We start from the raw sequence: 17,752 nt of genomic DNA on the forward strand, positions 1-17,752 counted from the left end.
ATGGAGTGTCAACCATTACATAAATTGAATATCAAGCCAATTGAATGCCAATGTTATTGATTTATAAGATTTCCTCTGCATCCTTGGTTTAATGGGATTTACCTTTGAGTAGATAGGCGTAATATTGCCCTTGCAATTTTTAAAATCAGTCTGCAAGGGTGTCATTCATTCCACACCGCACCTATTCCGAGGCGCCTTTGCACTGAATCCAATGGGCCTTCCTCTAGGGTAAAGATGCCGACATTTGCCCCATAAAGCCTGACATCTCACACAGTGCAACAGTTTTCTCTGCTTTTATTTAGCCAATTGCATCAATACTTCGTTGTTGTTGTTGTTGTGTGCCTTTAAGTCGTTTCCGACCCTTATGGCGACCCTATCCTGGGCTTTTCTTGGCAAGAGCTCTTCAGAGGAGGTTTGCCACTGCCATCCTCTGAGGCTGAGAGAGTGTGATTTGCTCAAAGCCACCTAGCGGCTTTCCATGGCCAAGCCCGAATTCGAACTCTGGTCTCCAGAGTCTTAACCCGAGGCTCAAACGACTACACCAAGGGGGTGGGGGGTGTAAGGAGACTTTAAAGAAAACCCCAAACCTTAAGCAACATCTTGTCCCGCCATTCCTGAGCCAGATTTGGAGCGATCAAGATGCCTGATCCCGGAGCCAGCTGGGCCCAATCCTCAAGGTGACCAGCCTAGGTCTTTTTTCAGGACCTGTCCTCCATTTCAACCTTTTGTCCAGGAGGAATGCCACAAGGTCCTCCAAGACCAGACTTTGGCCTTCCAGATGTTTAAGAGACTTCATCTCCCAGAATCCCCAGAAATGGGAGCTGAAGTCTTTCAAACACCTGGAAGGCCAAAGTGTAACAGTGGTTCTTAACCTTTGGTGCTCTAGATTTTTGAGACTTCGACTCCTAGAATTCCTGAACAATGAGTGTATGGCTGGGACTTCTGGGAACTGAAGTCCAAAACGAGGCCGAAAGGTTGAGAACCACTGATTTAGAAGGATGCAGGTAATGTTTCTAGGAATGGTTTTTCCAAGCTTATTTGTCCTGCATATTTCCCTTGACTGTCCTCCCTTTTGCGGTGGCTGGCCCTCCTTTGTCCCTTCCCTTCCCTGCCCTGGCCCCCCATCCCTCCACCCCTCCATCCCTGCCTGCCCCTTGGGTTCCCCGAAGGCGAGGGGGCTTTACATCTGTGTTCTGGTAGGCGGTGACGGCGATGAACTGGGTCTCCGGGAAGGTGAAGGTCTGGACGCGGCCGGGCTGGCTGGAGTCCTCGGTGCCGTCCTCGTTGACTTCCACCACGTGGAGGCGAGGCTGGTACTTGTGCAGGGACTGGAGGACCACCATCTGGCCAAGGCAGGAGAGACACAAGAGAGACAAGGACAAGGAGGTTGGTTGCCTGGGGCCAAGAGTCAGGAGAAGAAGGCTGCCCATGCCTAGAAACTCATGAGAGGTGGGTGGGTTTCATAGGGGATGCGTATTGGGGTTTTTTAATTATTTTTAGCTGACGTTTTAATTGTTTTATGGCACGCTGTTTTTAGAGTTGTTATTGTGAGCCGCCTTGGGTCCCTTTGGGGAGAAAGGTGGGATTGAAATTAAATAAGTAAATAAGTAAATAATAAGGAAGGGAAGAGGAAAAGAGGATATTGGGGCGGGGGCTCTCCTTCCTCTGGGGGTCCTGGTCTACCGGGTAGGAATCCCACGCCCTTCTCAGGGAGGAACGCAGGATCTATCTATCATCTATCTATCTATCTATCTATCTATCTATTTCCATCCATCCATCCTCCTTTGTTCTCCCCGGTACAGCTGCCGTCTTCTTGCAACTGGTCCAGGGTTCACTCCCAGAATTTATTTCTTTGGGGGTTCATTTTATTGATATTTATTTGTGTATGTGTGTGTATCTACACACAGAAACCTGCATACACACACACACACACACACACACACACACACGCATATGCGTATAAATACATATCAATAAAATGAACCCAATAGGGAAAATGAAAAGAACATAACATGAAAATAATATGTACACACACACACACACACATACACACAGGAGAAATGAAAAAAAATAACACGAAAATAAAAGGAATATATATACAGTATATGTACACACATGCACACATGGTTTCATAAAAGGAAACCTAATGAGAGGTGGAAATAAAATGAACATAAAATGAAAATAATATGAACACACACAGGAGCTTGCGTGGACATACATATAAATAGATGTCAATAAAGTGTACCTAATGACAGGTCGAAATAAAAGGAACATAAAATGAGTATACACAAACACACATACCTATAAATAAATATAAATAAAATGAACCCAACAATGGGTAGAAATAAAATGGAAATGAATATATGCACACATATGCACACGCACGCACACATGCATATTTGAAAACGTGTCAGGAGGAGTCCAGTCACATTTTAATTTTAAAGAGAAAACCAGATCTATGGTGTTTCTTTTGCAAAAGAAGGGCCAGGTGCCAGGATTGGGCTCCGCGGAGATGGTGTTTTTTTTGGGGGGGGGGGATTTCCGGCTGGGAACTGAAGCCAAAGGGCTGGGAACTGAATCCCCCCCCCGGCCTGGATCGGACCCGAAGGAGGGCTGGGGCACACCCACACACCCATCCACCCGACTGACCTGTCCGTTGTTGTTGGAGGCGCCTTTGTTGTTGGTGAGCTTCAGCTTCCCGAAGGAGATCTCCTGCCGCATCCAGTGGGCTCCCGTGTTGGGCGAGTCCGGGTGCATGTAGACCCGGTTGCCTGCAGAGGGGACAGGCACGGACACACACAACAGACAACACACACATAGTCACAACGGCATCCCCGCCACGCCTGTGGGAACCACAAGGAAGAAAGGCCAGGCGGCAGGAGGGCGGCCAGAAACCCCTAATAATAAATAATACATAGAACTTGTATTTATACCCTGCCTCTCTCTATCAATGAAAATCGAGGCGGCTTACAAGTTACAAAATCCACATACAATCCCATAACCCCATAACACACCCTCCCCCGCCCGACCTAGAAGCCCCTTCCAAGCCCGGCAGAGAAAACGTAGGAAAAGCATCCGCACCGTCCGTCCGTCCGTCCATCCATCCATCCCATTCGATCCTCCTACGATCCACCTACCACATATCTATTCGTCTGTCCCTATCCTATCATCATCTATCTATCTATCTATCACTACTACCATCCATCATAATCTCTGTCTATCTACTCGTCTCTCGCCTCCTATCATCCATCTTTCCTCCTATCTATTCACCTATCTGCCCATCCATCCATCCATCCATCCTCCCTGATCCTCCAAGACCAGAGGATGGATGCTGAGCCCCCCCCCCTTCCGCGCAACCTTGCAAAGACCAGACAAAATGGACCACCATCCCAAACTCCTCTGGAGTTGAGCCCCGGAGGAACGATCAGTCAGAAGAAGCGAACTACTGTACTGTAAAACGACCCCCTTTAGCTATTGCTTGTGCTAGGAAGGAGGCTCCAATTTCACTTGGATGCTGAGGGTTTTCACGCAAGCTGTTCTGTGTGTTTCCATTGTTGTATCCAGAAATACAGTACCGCAAGCGGCCAACACAACATTAATAAAGATCTGCTTGCCATGCTGATCTCCATATGCACCTTAAAAACAGTTCCAGGGCAACTGCTATTTTATATTATTATTATTATTATTATTATGATTATTATTACTATTTTCTTGCCCGCCTTTCCCCATCGATCGAGGCGGGGGACAACATTTTACATTTATAGTTTTCAATCACTCCTTAATTCTCACACAATGACCAGTGCTGTTCTTTTTCTTAAATCTAAAGGTAGCACTCTTCTTCTTCTTCTCTTCTATCTCTTCTCTCTCTTCTTCTTCTATCTATCTATCCATCCCTCTCCGCCTGGTCTGTGTCCCAGGCAAGTCCGCCAAGGCCTCCATTAAGCCTTCGCACCGCCAGCCCCGGTGTTGTGTGGTGTGTCTCCATGTGGTGTGTCTGGTTGTCTGGTTGTGTGTAGCGGGAGGTTTCAGAAAATGTGTAATTATAAGTGAGAAAAGAACAAAAAACAGCAGAGAAGGGGAAAAAGAAGGCGGCGACCAGGCTTGCCTTGGACGTTGGTGTCGGCTTTGCCGCAAGGCCCCACTTGCCTCCCTGGAAGCGCCAGTGGTGGGGTCTGCCAGGATGACATCCACGAAAATGTTGTAGTGGGCCGTCGGATCCAGGCCAGAAATTTGAAGCTCAAGAAAGGGAACATGCGCCTGTGTCGGGGAGAGAAAGAGACGAGAGGATGGGAAGGAAGGAAGGAAGGAGGAAGGAAGGCAAGGAAGACGGAAGGAAAAGAGAGACTTTTTAAAGGAGAGGTGCGGTTTCATACCGTCATCCTAAGTTTCGAGGCGCGACACACGAACCCATCTCCCCTGCCCACCCTTGAGACCGGCTGTCGGGTGGATGGCAGAGCGAAGCAGAGCCCCCAAAGCCCCCGCGTTGCCCTCGCAAAGGGGGCTGTGCCTCACCCGAAAGGCGGCGAGAGGCTTCCACAGACCAGGGCTGGCAGCATGGGGCTGGAGGGAGGGCCACGGGGGACCTCAAAGACCCCCCCCTCCAAGGCCACGGAAGCAAGTCCCGGGGGATCTGGTGGCGTTTTGGTGGCCCTGGATGGAGGAGCAAGGCGTCCACCGAAGATAAGCGACAAGGAGGGTCGCCGAGGGAAAGGGAACCGTGCTAGAGGCTGGGAAAGTCTGGACAGGGGCAAACGTTGCAGCAGCAATGAGATGAGATGAGGATGATGATGCTGACTGTGCGTAGATTAATTCACAGTGGTTCGTAAAAATAATAGTTGGATGATGACGTAGCTGTGCGCCTTGCTTGTATCTACTGGAATCTATGATGTCCTTATTGTGGTGGGTATTGCTTATGATGGTATTGTGGCTGTTGATGTGATGTGATGATGTGTGGATGATCTGCGGCTGCTGACACAGGCTCTTGCACGCCCGGCCCTTTGCTCGTGCGCCCCGGCGTTGGTGCCCTGGCTTTGCGGGTCTTGGCCTCCTCCGCGCGACGCGTTTGGATGTGTTTGGAGTGACACAGGTTTGCAGGCCTCAGCAGACGGGGCATGGCAGCGGGCTTCTTGGGGTGTCTCTCCACCGGGTCGCCGCGTCTTCGCGGGCGGCAGAAAGACAATAACAGCCAAGCCATGATCATTAGTAGAAACTTGGGATGATATCTAAGTCATAAACGACTACGATCATGATCCACGAATGCCTCCGCAGACGAAGTAGACTGGTCTGGAAGCGCGTGCTGCAACTTCTTTCTTCAGGGAGTCCCAAAGGCGCTGCAAGATCTTTCTATCATCATCAGCATCATCTCATCATCATCATCAGCTCATTAATGGCCAAGTGGGAACGAAAAATGTCACAACGAGAATGAAAAGCCCCGCACCGACAAAACCTTCCCCGCAAAACCCGAAGGGAAAAAACAAAGAAAAAGCGGAGAGGCATTGGTTTGCCGCCTCAGACAACAACAACAACAAACAACAACACCAGGCCTCTTCCAGTGCGAGGAACTGACTCCTCCTGGACGGCTGCGTTATCCGAGCACATAAAAATTAAAAATAGAAAATAAATGAAATTGTAAAAAAAGATGTTGTTAAGGTCAACCCGAGAAAAGGGATGAGAGAAGAGGAGCCTCAAAGGGCCCGGAAAGGAGGAGGCGCCTTGGGAGCCCTGGGAAGAGGACGCGAGCCCTGGCGGGTTCCCTCAGCCGGGCTCCTTTTCCTACCCTCTCTCTCTTCCCCCTCCTTCTCTTCTTCTTTCTCCATCTACTTTTCTCCTACTCCTTCTCTTTCTCTTTTCCTTCACTCCTTATCCCTCTTCTTCCTTCTCCTCCTTCTCCTTCTCCTATTTCTTCTCCTTTCCTCCTCCTCTCCTTCTCTTCTGAGGGTAAAAATTAATACTGTAAAGTTGATTTTTAAAAAGACAACATATTAACTAACTAGAATGCTATTTAGAATGCTCCTTCTCCCCATCTCCCTTCCTCCTCCTCCTCCATCTCCTCTCTCTCCTCTCCCTCCTCCCCTGCTCTCCGGCCTTACCTGCCTTGTCTGGTAATGATCATCTCGGTCTGGTGCCGGTGGAATGACCAGAGGGGGGCCGGTTGCAGAGGTAGACCGGGGCCTTGCCGGGGACCAGCCCTCCTCCGCCTTGGACTCCAAGAGCGGCGGCGGCGGCGGGGAACGGGTAGAAGGGCGAGCCCTGGTAGGGGAGGCGGCGGCGGCGGCGGCCGTACTCGGCGGGGAGGGGTAGCCCGGGGGCCCGGGGTAGCCCTGCGGGGCGGCGGCAGCCGAGGGCCCGAGAGCAGGCTGTTGTATAGGCGCCGTTGCTCAGCACCGGGGTGATGTGGGCCATGTAGCGGCCAGGGCTGCCAGAGAAGGCGCCGCCGCCGCGGGGTTGTGCTGGCCCGGGTAGGGGAACATGGCAGCAGCAGCAAGCCCCAGGAGAAGAGGAGGAGGAGGAGGCCCCGGAGGAGGAAGGAGGGAGGGAGCAGGCACGGGTCCGCTCCATCGAAGGCGCCTCGGAGCCTTTCCTGCCGCTGCCGCCGTCCAAGGCGACGGGCGGGACTTTGCGCTGCGAGCTGGTGCTGCTGCTGTGGCTGCTGTAGCTGCTGCTTCTGCTGCTGCTGGTGGTGTGTTTGTGTTGGTGCTGGCTGGTGTTGTTTGGTTGCGTTCGCGTGCTGGGGCTTCCGCCCTGGCGGTCTTTGGAGCCAGGGAAAGGGGCCTGCCTCCTCCTCTTCCTCCTCCTCCTCCTCCTCCTGGGGGCCTGATTCGCGTGTCATCCTCGTGGTGGCCCCCCTGGCCAGGCTGAGTTTTTTTCAGAGGTGAGCAGCTCCTCTCCAGGTTGGCGGTGTCACTGGGAGGTGGGGGGCCTTCATGGAGGGGGTGAGGGGCTGAGGGTGAGGGAGCTCGGGCAAGGCCAGCTCGGATCCGCCCGACGCGGGGAGAGTAAGCAGCAGCCCCTCCGCGCCCAGATGGAGCTTTTCTTGAGAGCACACACCGACTGAGGCGACAACAAGGCTCCAGCCATCACTCCAAGACCCCCCCCCCAAAAAAAAAAAAAACTAAAATGGAAAATAAGGAATGTTGCTTGAGTGGAAAGGGCAGAAAGGAAGAGACTCGGGGGGGGATCGGGTGTTTCTCTTGGTTTGGGTTTGGAGTTGTTGAACGGCCACCGGCCCTCCTCTTCCTCAGCCTGTCTTCCCCCACCTAGACTCCAAAAGCGACACTTTTCCCCCAAAGCTGTTATAAAGTGGAGCCACGTTTTCCTCCCCCTCTCTTTCCCTTCTCTCCCTTCTTTCCTCCTTCTTTCCTCTCTCCTCTTTCTCTCTCTCTTCGTTTCCTCTTTCCTCTTCCCTCCCTCCCTCCTTCCTCTCTCTCTCTCTTGCCTTGCCTGTCCTCTCGCGAGGAGGAGCGATGGCCAATTGACACAGCGCCGCAATCAGCGGGCCCCGCTTTTGATCTCAAGCCCCGCCGAGCGCTCTGCCATTGGTTCAACGCAGACTCTAATTTAATTAGATCGACATTAATTAGGATAATCACCTGGCTCCCGATCGCCACCGCCATCAAGGCAAAGCAAAGGCAAAGGCAGCAGGGAGACTCCGGCCACCCCCCCCCCCGTCGCCCAACGTAGGACAAAAAGATGAATATTATTGGGAGAGATGGAAGAGAAAGAGGGGTTTGTTTGTGTTGGCTAGTAGGCTTAGGACTGTGTGAGACCTTGGAGGGGGACCCAAGAAGGAAGGAAGGAAGTGACTTAGGAAGGCAGGAAGAAGTGAAAGCAAGCAGCAATGCAAGCAGCAGGAGGCCAGGGAAGCAGCGAGGGAGGGCGGGGAAAGGGAGGGGAGTGAAATGACGCCCGAACGCCCGCACTACACTCGAAAGGCGGATGCGTGTCTCGTACTAACGTTACTGCCGAAAGTCTTGCTTTGCTGTGCGTTGATGTCTGTCTTTCGTGCCGTTAGTTCTGATCCAGGTCCTTGCCTGGAGGTTATGCCCCCTCCCTCCCTCCCTCGCCTTTCGGATCCCTCCGCGCTTCGCATGCTTTCCTGTCGTTTATGCCTTTCTCCGTTTCCAAGCCCTCACTTTCAGCAGGCCCGCACTACGCGGCGCGCTCGGTCGGGCGTTCTGCCGGCTTCCTTCCGGCGGCCAGGCCCCCCCCGGCCCTCCTAGCATGCAGAGCCCTCGCGCCGCCGGTCCTGCGGCCTTCTGACTTTTCCTTCCGGTCCTGTCCTCCTCCGTCCCGTCACGCCCCTCCGTCGTTCCCTGGCTTCCCCCCTTGCTCCCGCACGGCCGGGGCCACCACCCCTGCACCTCCCCCGCCTCCTTCGCTTTCCTCTCTGCGCTTTTCTTCCGCTGTCCTTTTCGCGTCCCTCCTTCCCCTAGCGCCCCGTTGCCGTTTTTTTTTGTTCTCTCCCGGTCCTCTCGCCCGCGCTTGCCCGACCGTTTACAGCCAGCCTTCCTCACGCATCAGCCCGGTGGTTGTGCATTACTCTCTGGGTTGTGTTTTGTTTGTGTTGTGTTATGTGTGTGTTTTGGTTGTGTTGTTTGCGAGCCCCCTGCGGTGCCCCTCTGTATTCCTCGGCTTTTCTGTGCCCAGCCTTGTTTTCCTTCGCGGCTTAGAGCGTTGCCCGCCCATGCCCGGCCGCATTTGGGGCCCCTATTCGCGTGCCGCTCCTAGGATTTGCCCCATGGTTTTCCCTGCCCCGGCGGATCCAACCTCCCCATGCCCCCCCACTCATCGGGGGCGACTTGCGGCTGGAGGATTTTGAGATTCAGAGGTACCGAGAGGTCGCCCTCCGTTGGGCTTTCAGCATTTGTGACGAGGGCAAGGATCCGTCCCCAGTTACCACGATTTACCTCGGGGCAGAGGGCACGAGCCGGTGGTCTCCAAAGATAAGAAGCCTTTGAGGAAGGCGTTGCGGCCAGGGTGCTTCCCGACGGGCCTGCAGCGTTTGGGGAGAGAAGAAAGGAAAGAGAACAGAGGGCTAGGAGGATCGGAGGGTGGAGTGAGGAGGAACCGCTTCCGGTTCTTTCCCCCCGCTTTCATTGCCCAACAACGCAGACCTAGAAAAGGTAACCTGCGCCACCGGGGAGGGGCGGAGGGAGGGCACGACTGAACTCCCTTTGTGCTCTCCCCGGCCCCTTGGACACTCAGGGTATCTTCCCCTTGAAATAATCATAGCTGGCGGTTGCCTTTAATGGCCTCTTGCCCCTCGATGTTTACGCATTCTTGGGACAATAATATTTGATCTCCGCCCAGGGAATTGCGGAATAGCGGGAGAGCCACAGAGGAGGGGGAGGAGACCCAGCCTACAAGGCATCCAGCTGGACGCAGGGAGTGCCATCCTTCTTCTCGCGTTCCCCCCCCCCGCCCCCCCCCCTTCCCTTTCCCTACCCGCAGCACCCAACCTTCTCTTTGCCTCTGGCCCTGGTCCCTTCCCTGATTTGAAGGAAGGAAGGAAGGAAGGAAGGAAGGAAGGAAGGAAGGAAAAGCAAGCAAGCAAGCAGGCAGGGAAAGTAAGAAAGAAAGAAAGAAAGAAAGCAGGTAGGGAAAGAAGGAAGGAAGGAAAGAAGGAAGGAAGGAAGGAAGGAAGGAAGGAAGAAAAAAGGAAAGCAGACAGGCAGGGAAAGAGGGAAGGAAGGGAAGAAGGAAGGAAGGAAGGAAGGAAGGACTAAGGAAGGGCAGGAATGAAATAAAGAAAGCAGGCAGGGAAAGAAGAGAGGGAGGGAGTAAAGGGAAGACAGGAAGGAAGGAAGGAAGGAAGGAAGGAAGGAAGGAAGGATATATATATATATATATATATATATTCCTTCTTTCCTTTCTTTCTTCCATTTCCTATATATATATATAGTGTGTGTGTGTGTGTGTGTGTATATTTTTCCCTCTCAGAGGGAGATCTCTGCTGTGAGAAGAAGAAGCTTGCCACAAGTAATTACCTGGATTTCGGAGGAACAAATTAACACGTCGCTGGAATAAGATCCAAGATGTAGAAGGAATGCGTTTTCGGGGGAAAGACCCCCGTTTCTTAAAAAAGGAAGGCTATTACATAGTCCGTTTTTTAAGAAACGCCCGCAGTGCCCGCCATAGGAGAGCCTTGCCTGGGAACCGGAGAGAGAGAGGGCTGGGTCGGGTGCTCTGTTCTTGGGCTGATCCCATGAAACTTCTCAACCTTGCTTTGACTTGCAAGGGTTTTAACACAACGGAATGACTAAGAAACGTTTTCTGGCCTGTTTTTTTTTTTGGGGGGGGGGGGGGATGTATCCACACTGCAGAAATAAAGCAGTTTGGCACCACTTTTACTTCCATGGCTCCGTCCTGTGGGATCCTGGGAGATGTAGTTTAGTGAGGTTGGAGAGTTTTGGTGCTTCACCAAACAACAGATCCCAAGGATCCAACGGATAGAGGCATGGCAAGTTAAATCTGCAGAATTCAAAGCTATAGCTGTGTGAGTCTCTAGGATCAGTATGTGGAGAGGTCTTGCAGCACTTTTGAGACTCACTGAAAGAAAAGAAATTGGCAGCATGAGCTTTGAGCTTTTTGACCAAGCGCATCTGAGGAAGTAGACTTTAGTGTGCGAAGCGCATGCTGCCAACTTTTTTATTTCAGCTAGTCTGAAAGGTGCTACAAGATCTCTCTACATACAAGTAAAAGTGGTGCCGCACTTCTTTAGTTCTGCAGTATGGATGCACCCCAAAAGAGGACTATATTACGCAGACAAAGCAAGAGCTGCTAAGATTAACGTGTAATGACCACTCTGTTGGAGGTCTTGCACCAATGTTTGTGTCTATGGAATTGGGAGTAAAAGCGGTGTGTGTGTGTGTGCCTTATTGTCTGTATTCAAAGATATAGCCACGTTAGTCTGTAGCATCAGTAGAGAGATCTTGTAGTACCTTTGAGACTAACACTCAAAGGTGCTATTGTCTGTCTTGTTTATTGGTATGGCCATTTGGAATTGTTCATTGCTAATAATGAGTTTCCTTCTTTAGAGGTCTTTAAACAGAGGCTGGATGGCCATTTGTCTGGGATGCTTTGATTGGGATTTCCTGCACGGCAGGGGGTTGGACTGGATCAGGGCCCTTGCGGTCTATATGATTCTGTTATGCTAATGGTCAGTAAAGAGGTCACTTCCCATCCACTCTCTGCTAAAGGTGAACAGTTTTGTGACTCTTCAAGCTCTCTCCTTTCCTGCCTTGGTCCCAGGGATGGAGGCGGTCATGAGGCTGTTCCTCAAAGGATGATTTTCTTCTTATTTTTATGCATCTAGGGACTCCTCTATTAAAACAGAGATTCCCTACTCTCTGTTTTAGGGAATTACTGATTCCCTACATTCCTAGAAGCTGCTAGATGAATTCTCTGTAACCATAAAGTAAGTCTTATTTTGACCTTACCAAAGTATCCTATTTACCAGAAACTCAGATATATATATATACAAACTACCAAGTTTAACATTTATTTGGTGAGAATTTCCTGGTAACTGGAACACTGCAAATGAGAAATCATTTCGGCAACCCCCAGTAAATACTGTCACTTTCAAAAGGACTCCTCAAACTTCATTATACCCCTCTGCCCAGCTCCCCTAAGCCTCCACCCAAAGTTTTGATACTGTCGTTTTATTACTCAGAAGGGTTGCATTGTTGTTTTTAAAAATGGTTTAAATAAATACTTCAGACATCATCGTTTCAAAATTCATAGGAGAGTTTTGTTTTTTTAAGAATGCACAGCTGTGTTTCAAAGGTAATCCCCACAGCCATCCCACAACTCATGAGACTGGGGCAATGGCATCCATTACAAGGAAGTGTCACCCATTAGCTATCCCTTATATGTAGGCCATGAAGGCAAGAAGAAGAGAATTTGTTGTTCATATGTAACATCAAGCTGGCTGGGGGGGGACATCTATTGAGTGAGAGACCTCCAAGAGATCCTGGTATTAACACTCCTGCCTTGGATCTTGCCAACTGAGGGCTGCAGCTTACTTTATTGACTCAATCAACTTAGAATTATAGAGTTGGAAGAGACCACAAGGGCCATCCAATCCAACTCCCTGCCATGCAGGAACTCTCAATCAAAGCATCCCAGACCAATGGCCATCCAGCCTTTGTTTAAACACCTCTAAAGAAGGAAACCCCACCGCTCTCTGAGGGAGTGTCTTTATACTGTCAGCATACACTTGTTGTGTGGTCATCTTCTTTTCCTATTGCCTTCAACCTTTCCCAACTCTATCATCTGGTTAATCATGCCTTCTCATGATATGTCCAAAATATGACAGCCTGTTTAGTCAGATTGGCATCTAGGCATTATGGTAAGGGGGCATCATTCAGTCAATCAAAGTGGTAACATTCCCAACCAGGATGGGAAATGTTTAGTTTCCCAAGAAGTTTTAGGTAGCTTGACAAAGTGTCCCAAAAGCTGTTCTATAGCAGCCACAATTACAAAACATTTCAGTGGAAAACCCCAATATAAAAATGCTGCACTGGAATTCACAAAGCACTACTCTGAGAGATGGTTTTGTTCGTTGTTCTGACAAATGCTTATGCCACAATGTAGTTCCATGTCTTTAAGACGGTGCAAGATTTTAACTGCCCAGACACATGCCTACTTAGAAGTAAGCGTTCCATGAATTCCATGGAAGTGAATTCCACCTCTAGCAAACTTCAAATTGTGAAGGTCATTCAGACACTACAGAAAGTGGTTGGCAATGATCATCTCACTACAGGAGCTATTGGTCCAATTTCCATGGTTTCCATGGCCCCATTGAATTAGTATTAATTATAATGAATATAATATATATTAACATATTGCATTATATTATTTTAAGATATTATTAGTACTGTATTGAGAAATGTGTCACTCCAATTCTGATTCAATCATTTGTACTCTACATCATAACCAGAGACATTGTACAGGTATTTTAGTCCTACTTTGTATGTCTATTTCCCTCTTTGTATCCCTTCCCTCTTGCATCACCAAAGACATGCAGCAGCCCATGAAACTAGGGATGAAATAGACTTGGTTTAAGGCATCACACAGGACTCTGTTTGGATACACCAGCTTGTTCCTCTAGATTGAGCCACTGCAGAGGTAGGGAAAGTGCCTACTCTAACAAAGGCCCACTTCTTGCTCAAGTGGCAAAACCTCGTATTAAGGATTTCAACAAGACTGGAATAGTAAAAACTCATATAAATACCCTTCAGCTGTGTACTGTTTGTCTGAGCTGGGCTATTCAATCCCTAAATGACTTTAAAATATGTTGTTTGAAGGATTGTCTTCACTTGGATGAGCTGGTGGCTCTGCACCTTTGCAACTTTCTAGGGACATGTGTATGGGCATATCCAGTATGGAAAAAACAACCACAAACTCTGAAGGCATATTTATTCCTGTTTGTATTTTGGATGAATGGTGATATACTTGGGGGGGGGGGGGGGGGGACAGGTTGCTTACCTGTAACGGTATTTCTTCAAGTGGTCATCTGTGAATACATACAAATGGGTTTCACTGCGCCTGCGCAGTGCTGCTTGGAACCTACTGGAATCACTGGGCAGAGGTGGATGGTACCAGCCACCCATTTGGAAAACCTCTGCGCAGACACGGGCAAGCCCTTCTTCGGCTCCGAGTAGCATTGAAAAAGTCTCTCGGACCGACTGGAGGCAGCAGTTCTGTCCAAATAAAACGGCAGTGCTCTCCTGACATCAAGAGAGTGGAGGCGTCGCTCCGCATCCGAAGTCGGGCTGGATGCGAGAGTGGGCAGCACAATGTCTTGGCACATGTGGAAAGCAGACACAACCTTCGGCAAGAAAGTAATGTCTGTCCGGAGGACCACTTTGTCCTTGTGGAACCTCAGGAAGGGCTGGTCCCTCCGCAAGGCACAGAGTTCGCCCGCACGGCGGGCAGAGGTGATGGCCACAAGAAAGGCAGTTTTCCAAGTCAGTAGTCTCAAGTCTGCTGTGGCCATCGGTTCAAAGGGCTTGGATTGGAGGGCGGACAGTACCGTCTCCAAGCTCCAAGCCGGTGTTGGTCCCGACACAGGAGGATACAGGTTGGCACAACCCTTCAGGAACCCCTTCACCAAGGGGTCCTTGAAGAAAGAAACCCTCCCCCCGAACTGGTATTTGGAACAGATGGCAGACAAATAGCATTTGATGGATGTGAGGGACAGCCCCTCATCCAAAAGTGCCATCAAAAACTCCAGCACCACTGGAGTGGAAGCTTGAGCAGGAGACAAGCCCTTTTGGTCAAGGAAGAGGCAAAATCTCCTCCATTTCAGGGCATAGGACCGCTGGGTGGAAGGTCTTCTTGCAGCCAGGATCACCGTCCTGACCGACTCCGGCAAAGCAGTCAGGGCTGTATCCTCCAGGCTACCAGCGGTAGGCTCTCGATGTCCGGGTGGAGAATCCGTCCGTCCTGGATCGACAGCAGGTCCGGATGAGGGTCGAGACGGAGGAAGCATCTCCTGGAGAGGTGGAGAAGGGATGCGAACCACGGCTGTCTCGGCCACCACGGGGTGATCAGGATCGCATGCGAGTGGTCCGTGGTCATCTTGGACACCACTCTGATGATGAGAGGGAACGGAGGGAAGGCGTAGAGGAGCTCCCCCGTCCAGAGGAAGGCGAATGCGTCTCCGAGGGATCCGTCCAGTCGCTTCCTGGAGCAGAAATGGGGACAGTGGCTGTTCCATTTAGTCGCGAAGAGGTCGATCCAGGGGGTTCCCCACCGGTCGAAGAGGTCACTGACCGTCTCGGGATGGAGCCTCCACTCGTGGCACACCGATGGAGATCTGCTGAGGCAGTCTGCCAACTCGTTGTCCTCCCCGGGAAGGTGGATCGCCTGGAGGAGGACGCGCCTCTGGATGCACCAAACCCAGATGCGGAGCATGAGGTCGAGCAGGGTCCTGGATCTGGTACCACCTTGCTTGTTGATGTAATACATCACGGTGGTGTTGTCTGTCCTCAGGAGGACCACCCTTCCTGTGACAGCGAACTCGAATGCCCTCAATGCCTTTTCCACTGCGAGCATCTCCAAAGCGTTGATGTGGAGGAGCTTGTCTTGTGCGGACCACCTGTCTTTGACGACGAGGTCGAGCAGGTGGGCGCCCCATCCCTCCAGGGATGCATCGGTTGTCAGAGTCAGTTGTGCCTGGGGCTGATGAAAAGGCATCCCGGTGCAGACGTTGCCGCTTTCGAACCACCACCTGAGGGAAGTGGCCACCGGTCTTGGTACCGTGAGCCACCTTGACGGAGGGTCCTCCAACGGAGAGAAGACGGAGAGGAACCAGGATTGGAGGGGATGGAGACGAAGTCTTGCCCAAGGGGTGACGAATGTCGTCGATGCCATGTGGCCCAGGGCGACTTGAACGTCTCTGGCTCTCACCCTTCTGTGGGAGATGCACGGCCTGAGGGACGTTGTCAGAGCCTGAAACCGGTCCGGAGGGAGGAAGGCTAAGCAGTTTTCGGAGTCGAGGATGACCCTGATGAACTTGACCTGCCTGGTCGGTGTGAAGTGGGACTTTTCCCTGTTGACGACCAGTCCGAGGGAGTCCAAGAGGCGCAAGGCGAAGGCAACTGCCTCCTGTAGCTCGCCTTGGGATTCGGCTGCAAACAGCCAGTCGTCCAGGTAGGGAAAAACCATGAAGCCCTTCTGATGAAGGTATGCCACCACCGGTGCCATGCACTTCGTGAAGACCCTTGGGGCCGTGGCCAAACCGAAGGGAAGAACGTTGTAGTGGTACGAGTCGGAGCCGACAGCGAAGGCGAGGAATCTCCGGTGGGACTCTCGAATCCCGATGTGGAAGTAGGCGTCCTTCAGGTCGACGGTCGCGAACCACAGGCCCTGGTGGAGCAGAGGCAGAATGGAAGCCAAGGTTACCATTCGAAAGTGACGGTAGTCCAGGAACAAATTCAATTGTCTCAAGTCCAGGATGGGCCTAATGCCCCCATCCGCTTTCGGTACCGTGAAGTACCTGGAGAAAAAGGCCCGAGGCCACTGGTCGGGCAGCAAAGGGGAAATTGCCCCTTTACCAAGCAAGGCGCGCACTTCGTCGAGAAGGGTGTCCGAGGGGGGAGTGGACATGACGGCTCCAGTTGGAGGGAGCTCTTGGAACTCGAGGGCATAACCCCTACGGACGATGTTGAGAACCCACGAGTCCGATGTTATAGAGGCCCAGGTGTTAACAAAGGGCCTCAGAATGTCCAAGAAGAAGAGGGGTGAAGGAGGGACGAAGCGCGCTGCGTCCCTTCAGGTTCTCTTCTTCCCCGGTCGGTGTCCTGCCGGCGGGACTTGCGGTACCGAGGCGGGAAGTTGCGACGGCCAGAGGAGGAGGAAGACTGTGAGGGGAAGCGGTGTCTCTGGGAGCCCTGTTGCTGGGACTGCCGATCCCGGGAGAAGGTCCCCTGTGACTGACCTTGCGGCTGCCACAGGCGCTGACGCTTCCGGAACGGAGAGGTCTGTGCCGAAGACATGCCATGCTTCTTCGCCGCCGCCTTCATCCTGAACTTCCTGTTCAGGCGGCCGTCGGTCTCGGCATGGAAGAGCCCGGTCCCGTCGAGCGGCATGTCCTCGATGGCCGACCTGACCGTGGGGTTGAGGTCCGAGGCCCTCAACCAGGCGTGGCGTCTGAGTGCCATGGACGCGGACATGGCCCTCCCTGAGCAGTCTGCCATATTTCTGGAAGTGGTGATGAGCCAACTCCCAATGGAATGAGTCTCGTCCCTGATCTCCACCAGTTGCCTCTGGATGTCATCCGGCACGTCCGGGATGAGGGGGGAGATCCGTTCCATGAGGGTCTGGATGTAGGCCCCCATGCAGGCGGTGTAATTGGCGGCCTTGACCGAAAGGGCCGCTGCCGAGTAGGCCTTCTTGGCCAGTCCATCCACCTTCTTCGCCTCCCGGTCGACAGGGGAGGTCGCCTGCTTTGGAACGAAGCTGTGCTGGGCTCCCTCCACAATCGCAGAGTTCGGCCTGGGGTGGTCGGCCAACCAAGGACAGCTCGCCGGGGCGACTCTGTAGAGCGACTCCACCTTGCGGGAGGGCGCAGACAGGGTGGCCGGGGAGTCCCAGGACCTCTTCACGATGGTCTGGAGCGACGGGAGGAGAGGCAGACAAGGCGGAGTAGGCACTCTCCGTGCACCCAACGCTCAACCGGGTCCTCCACGTCGTCTTCCGGAGAGGCGAGCTCGATGTCGAGAGCCCTCGCCATCTTGACGACGTGTTCGGTGAAGGACCGGACGTCATCAGACGGGGAAGACGGCTCGGGATTATGCATCCTCTGCGGTGAGGCCGAACCCGAGAGGACATCCTCGTCGGAAGGAGCTTCAGACGGGAGCAGAGGTTCATCTTCGGAGTCCAGGTCATCGGAGAGGGGGTCCGTAACCCTGACTTGGGATCTCGGACGGGTTGGGATGAAATCCGTCGAGGACCGTGAACGCCTGCGAGGTGGAGACGGAGATCCCTCGAAGACAGATACGGTCGGGACCGATCTGGACGAGGTGCCGTGGTCTGCAGGATGGGGGTTCAGCCTGGTGAACTCCCTCATGGCTTTGTCCTCTGAAACCGATAAATAATACCGGCCAGATTGGGAATCAAAGAACAGGTCCGGTATCTCCTGTCTGCGGGGCTGATCATCCTCGTTGTCGGTCCCAGAGTGGGAAGGCGACCGGTGTCCCGACGAGAGATGGAGAACGGTGTCTTCCGTCCCGTGGACAAAGTCCAT

General features: G+C 52.3%; 1 protein-coding gene across 1 annotated transcript in view; it reads right to left on the minus strand.

The window, feature by feature from the left end:
• Nucleotides 1-17,752, minus strand: part of LOC121925903 (T-box brain protein 1-like) — a 39,848-nt gene extending 22,096 nt beyond the window's left edge. Inside the window, 11 exon segments of the mRNA XM_042458469.1 lie at nt 1,185-1,343; nt 2,650-2,771; nt 4,106-4,138; nt 4,141-4,167; nt 4,170-4,232; nt 4,235-4,257; nt 6,090-6,145; nt 6,148-6,422; nt 6,425-6,482; nt 8,832-8,992; nt 17,326-17,752. Of these exon segments, the coding sequence (XP_042314403.1) occupies nt 1,185-1,343; nt 2,650-2,771; nt 4,106-4,138; nt 4,141-4,167; nt 4,170-4,232; nt 4,235-4,257; nt 6,090-6,145; nt 6,148-6,422; nt 6,425-6,482; nt 8,832-8,992; nt 17,326-17,752 (1,404 nt within the window).

Source organism: Sceloporus undulatus, chromosome 1 (genome assembly GCF_019175285.1).
Source record: "Sceloporus undulatus isolate JIND9_A2432 ecotype Alabama chromosome 1, SceUnd_v1.1, whole genome shotgun sequence".
Lineage (NCBI taxonomy): Eukaryota > Metazoa > Chordata > Lepidosauria > Squamata > Phrynosomatidae > Sceloporus > Sceloporus undulatus.